This window comes from Watersipora subatra, chromosome 4 (assembly GCF_963576615.1).
Source record: "Watersipora subatra chromosome 4, tzWatSuba1.1, whole genome shotgun sequence".
NCBI lineage: Eukaryota > Metazoa > Bryozoa > Gymnolaemata > Cheilostomatida > Watersiporidae > Watersipora > Watersipora subatra.
Genome location: NC_088711.1, coordinates 61,359,467 through 61,365,466, shown reverse-complemented (window position 1 = coordinate 61,365,466; position 6,000 = coordinate 61,359,467). Strand labels below are relative to the sequence as shown.

Below are 6,000 nucleotides of genomic sequence, written 5' to 3'. Positions count from 1 at the left end.
CACATGACTAAAAATAACCGATACAATTTATAATCCCATTTTATTGCACATATCAAAACATATAACAACATAATATAAATTTTTATACAGTACACATACAATACACAACCATACATGACCTTTGGCATGGTGGTGAATTGGTTTATGACTAGATTAACTTACTATCCAATCAAAATCTGGATGTATGTGTTCAAATATATCTGGGTTCTGACTAGTAGATCATTATTAGCAACTAGTGTTATAGATAAAACCAAAATGGTAAATGATGAAACCCAAACTCACACTGCACTGCAGAGTATAAAATAAAGGTTTATCGAATCAGACACCTTTCTGTTCCCCCTTGTATATTCAAAATTCTTCCTAGGGAGGAATTCCTCTCTGGTTGGGAACCCCTGTCCTAGATCTTATTAGACTAATGTATACATTTGGCCACATGTACAGCATATGGTTCAAACATTCAAGAACAATGATGCTGGTAGTTTTCTTTTCATGTGCTAAGACGCCCTTTCTATTGCGGGTAATATACGATAAATATATCGACGCGAACACATCCGTTTGACTAAGCGATCGTATTGTAACTGTTTCATATTAATGCCATTCTGCAAAAATAAAACCGGGATCTAGCTCGATAATGTGTGCTGAATCGATTAGTAAGTTTACATTACTTAAGCTGGCACTGGGGGACGCAGAAGTGCTGCAATTGAAAATTAAGTTAACAAGATTTTAAAAAACATATCAGAGCTCATGTCTTAAATACGCAGCTCGCACAGTCATGCCGTTTGAATCATATAAAGTCGGTCACTGCCTAAGATTTCAAACTGTTCTGTGTTAGAGTTTAGCTCTATAGCCTAATTAATATCTATGCAAGTCTTTTTACGTCGATTTCTTTAGTTTGTTGATTTTCTATTTTCGACAATATTTATTGTGTAACTACACTCACCAAATATTGCTATCAATATTTTTGCAACATTGTTGTGACGCCCCTTTAAAATCAAAACAGGATTCGTTCGTTTTTCCTTTTAAAACCATAATGAGACGAGACCAAGTAATACTTTCTAAAAGACTAATTACAATTGGTGTGCAATAAAGCAGTATTCGAGATTTAACATCGTTAGATTGGATTTTTTGTTAAACATTAGCCTGCAGTGTATTTTAAGGTATGGCTCTTTCTAGTGTAAAATTGCAAGAGATAATTCAATAGCAGCAAACCAATGTATGCTGTAGTTACACTTTTAGCTAGCCAAGCAGTTGCTTAGTTGGATAGTTTTTTTTATTTAAGTAACATACTATTACAACCTATCAAATGAGATTAAATAAATTTTTATTGATAGAATTACATATACCGTATGTTAGAGTTGAACCGCCCAAGATAAATTAAGAAACTGAATAATAAATATAGAAAGCAAATAATGCACCTACCTGATTGGATTTGTGCAAATGTTTGCAAGTATAGTCAGACAGCAGACTGATAAAGAAAATTGTCAGACTCTGAATGTCTTAATGCAATCACGAACTTGTATTTGTTGCCATTGCACGCATGACTTTGCACTAGAAACGTATGGTCAGTTTTTTTTCTGGTCGTGATCGCTCGAATAGATGTGATTTTTCCGCATCAACATTGGTAAGTGTCATGGTCAGCTGGCAAGATCTTTTGTATAACTAACACTTTTCTGGCAAACGGGACATATTTAGACTTAGTCAGCGAATCTGATCTCCAGTGTCATCGTGTCATGACAAATCTTTCAATGAATGACCGTAGTCTAGTGGAACAAATGTTGACATATGCTATTTTCCGCAACATTGAATGCTCGAACTTTTGCTAGCATCCTGATAGTGAAGCAGTCAATTTAACCATCAGGAGAAATACAATTCTCTGGTGTCTTTGAACAAGATTGTTTGAATAACTATAAGGAATTTATAGATGCTTGTTTAAACTTTTGATCAACTAATCCAGATAATGTTCTGGTAATTAATTTGTAGGAAGTTGTCTGCAGTTTAGTCTTCATCATTGCACATGACAGTAGATGCTCCTATAACATAAATTCCAGATAATGTAAAGCATTTATGCAGTTTTTGCTTCCTACTAGGCAATGTAAAAAATTCCATATAATGTAAAGTGTCAAGTAGTGGCAACTTCTCAAATTCGATTTGAATGGTAACATATCTCGCCGCACTTGTGAGAAAATGACGTACCTATAGCGTTACAAGTATAAATATTACACGTATATATATACAACTTCCATGATATTTTAGTTTGTTGTGGTAGATCGTCAGATGTGTCAACGAAACAGAGGATAGGTAGCTGTGCAATTGTTAATAAATACTTGAAGGCGATCGATTGGTGCAGGTGTTACATCTTCGGTCTGCCAATCTGAATGTCACGAGTTGGGGGTATCGCTGGAAGTTATCTTTTATCCTAGCCTTGACTCCTAGATACAGATGATGATGGACAGGTAGCTACCGCTCTTTTTTATAGTAAGATATATTTTTGTTTTGCTTTATTGTAGACATAAAAAACATTTGTTATTAGTTTTACTTTCCAGAATAAACTTTGCTGTCTGGACAAAATGAACAAATCGTATTGTTACAACTTATTATAAAATAACTGCAATCACAGTCTATAAAACCAGTGAAACTGATCAGAAAATGGAGACAAGTTGTCAATGCATACTAATAATATTACAGTTAGGGTTCAGCCAACAAATTAAAAAGTTGAGTCTAGTTTTTTATGTCTGCATGGCCAAAAGGGTGAGCTTGGAACGATATTGGAACGGATTAGGCGATTTACATGTATTTCACTGTTCGTATAACGTAACATCCCTATAACGTAAACGTTCCTGGAACGGATTATTTACGTTTTAGAATCGTCTAATTTATAGTCAGTCTGCCGAAGAAATCTTTAAAAAGGTCATTTGAGTCATGCTGCGCTACGGTCCCTGTGACTGCATTTCATAGTGAACTCGCATGTTGCCATTCCTTAAGCTCGGCCAACTATTATTTGTTGTCATAAAAATGCTACCCTACAGTGACATTTTTATTGCTTATCTGAGACTTTCATTGTTCACTTGCTGGTTTCCAAAAACACAGGGCTCTGAATGCCACCTGATTTTTGCTTCTCTTATAACAATATATTATTGCATACAATCGGTTTATTAAAGGACAAATGCTTTCTAAGGGAGTTAACGGTCATTCACTTCGTGTAGGAGTTATTGCATGATGCTGTAACTTACCCTAAAGGACTAGATCCTCTGGAGTACAAGCTGCTCTATATGTGCCCCTGGAGCATTATCCACTAAACATCATACTGGGCGCATATTTTAAAGATTAAACTGTCTTTATTAAATCAGGTTTACTAAACATCCCAAACGTCTCAAGCCCAGGCTACACAACGACGAAATACATAGCCGGTTATTGATGTAGGCGTTTGCTGTGGCTACGCACCGATGCTGTTTTTTGCATTGACAAATACACTGACTACTCAGAATTAGTCTAGTTGACTAAGGTTATGATGTCCTTACTTGATTTTCCATTAATGTTATGTATGGAATTATTGTATTCATAATAGTTATCTAAGATAAATACCCGACAATTTGCGAGAGTTATATCATTTGTGCAAATATTGACATTGCTGTATTCTCCGTATCTTTCTCACGGTTCCTTAAAAATGAGTCAATCAGGTACAAAAATAATTTTGGTTCATGAAATGACCAAACCTGAGATAAACATTGATTTTCAATATAGGCCTACATGTATTTGATTTTCTAATGAATTGCTTGAAGAGTTTTAAAGGCAATGCCAATTCACACCAGTGGCCTTGACATAGCTGTTAAAATGGGTATAGATCGACCCATAAATACATAGTTGTTAGTGCAAAGCCCTGTCATGGTTGTTCAAAAGTGATTTTCAAATGAATTCGACTTGATCTAAGTCAAAGTCAATAAAAATCAACTGTGTTGTTGGTTGGAAGTCAACTTTTTAGAGCCATTACAAATGCATCAGCGTGTGTAGCCATCTTTTTACTATATGGCTATACAGTCGTACCTCTACATACAAGTACCCCAGTAAGTGAGAAACCCGAGATACGAGCTGAATTTCAAGCTTACTTCCTTGAGTGCGAGTAGTCTTTGAGATACGATCATGTGAGGTGGTTGTCGATGGCCACTTTATTGTCAACTAAGCAAAAGGTCGCTTTCAAAAACATCATCGCTCAGTCGTTCTCCTCAAATCAGTTTAAAAATGTTTTTACAAGGTTGGCTAAAAGCTATAGTGAACACGAGGCAAAGGGCGATTAACCGAAAGCCTACTAAAAAGTAAGCAGACAAAATTTAAGTGGGTTTTGTGAATGATTAAAAATTAGCTTCAAGTGTGTATTTAGTAAGTTAAATTCAAGTAAGTTCAATTTAAAGTTTCGATTACGTAAAGTCACAAAGGTTTATTGTACTGAGTGCGTTGCTCTCAAGTCTCTCTCAGACGACGTTATCTACAACGTCTGTCTTGGAAGGTAAAAACTCCATAAAGTAGTGTATGTAGTGATGTTACATTTTATTGCAGATCATAACAGCTAAATATGTATTTGTTACTTTTTGTACTAAATTACAACAATTTAAAACATGTTTTTCCAACATAATATCCAGTTTAGGTGTTCTTTTTCATAGTATACTAATGGATTAGTTTGTACTTAAATATTTCATATAGGAAATAGTGCCTTGAGATGCGAGTAAATTGACATAGTAGCTCAGTGCCAGAATGCATTAAGCTTGTATGCCGGGGTATGACTGTACTGGTTGAAATAACATTGTAGTCGCAACAAGAATGCTTAAAGGCTTCATTTTGTAGAAAACATCGGGGACAGTGAGATGAGAAAGTAGGAGCAATGTTCAAATTTGGTCGAAAGGACAAAGACAAATCAAAGGGAGATGAGAAAAAAAAGGAGAGAAAAGAATCCAAGAAGGAGAGGAAGATCAAGGACACTAGCCCGGCGTTAGACGAGACAGACACAGAGAGATATTCCCCTCTTCGTTATCCTCCACCCGTCGCCCCCAAACCCAGCATCAAGAATGGAAAACCTATTCGCACAAAGGGAATTCTTAAGATACGTGGCTCTAGCAAATCGAAAAGTGATCATCCCGTCGCCTCTAGTGTCGCGGACCCATTGCAGATTCTGCGTGAAAACACTCGAAGAAATGAGGAGTACTCTTGGAGAAACTCGTACGATGAAGACGCAGCGCACGGATCAGGTAAAAGGAAACGGGAATCCATTCACAGCATTACCATGAATATCGCTCCGCCTACTGTACCACCTCCAACTTCTCCTGCTGAGAAGGTGTACGGTGTCAGCCTTGAGCTCCCTGATCTGACAGCATCTCCGTCTTCCAACGCTCGAGAACTGACTGTGCCGAGACAGCCTAAGGGAGACTTTGGTTTTAACCTTAGATGGGCACCGTACAAAGATGGCTCTCGTGGTGTCACGCGACAGGTAGTACATGCCGAGCCAGGGTCTTCCGGCACTAGGTCGGGCATCATAACTGGTGACAGGGTGATCGAGGTGAACGGTAAAAATGTTGAGTACGACTCACGGGAAGATGTGATAGCCCTGGTTCATCAGTCAGGGGACTCGGTGCGGCTGAAAGTGCAACAAGTAGCCGAAGTTAGTGAACTGAATATGAGAAGTTCAGGAAAAGGTGTCACTTCTGAGGAGATGATAAAAGAGGTAGGATAGCATACACTCTTTGAAGTAATTGTCAGCCATTGTCATGGGTTGGCCACTTGTTGACCCGCTGCTCAATTTCAATTGTCCCCTCAGGATATGCTTACCGTTAACTGGGTCATTAAATTGCACCGTCTTGCTTGTGATCAGTTTAAACGGCGCTAGTGTTATATAGAAGAATGTTTGTCTTGAGACCTGTCATTTGTGTTCAGAGCAGCCATGTTATGTGGAAGAGCATTTCCTTACCTTGGTGTATGATATGACATTGTGTGGAATGTCCATTCAAGAGCTTC

General features: G+C 37.5%; 1 protein-coding gene across 6 annotated transcripts in view; it reads left to right on the top strand.

Moving 5' to 3' along the window:
- Window positions 1–609: 609 nt before the first annotated feature.
- The window catches only part of LOC137395289 (unconventional myosin-XVIIIa-like), a 70,341-nt gene continuing 64,950 nt past the window's right edge, over window positions 610–6,000 (top strand). For all 6 annotated transcript variants that reach the window (XM_068082170.1, XM_068082173.1, XM_068082174.1 and 3 more), the window contains exons 1-2: window positions 610–650; window positions 4,837–5,710. In XM_068082170.1, the coding sequence (XP_067938271.1) occupies window positions 4,874–5,710 (837 nt within the window). In that variant the 5' untranslated portion in view covers window positions 610–650; window positions 4,837–4,873. The remainder of the gene's footprint in view (window positions 651–4,836; window positions 5,711–6,000) is intronic.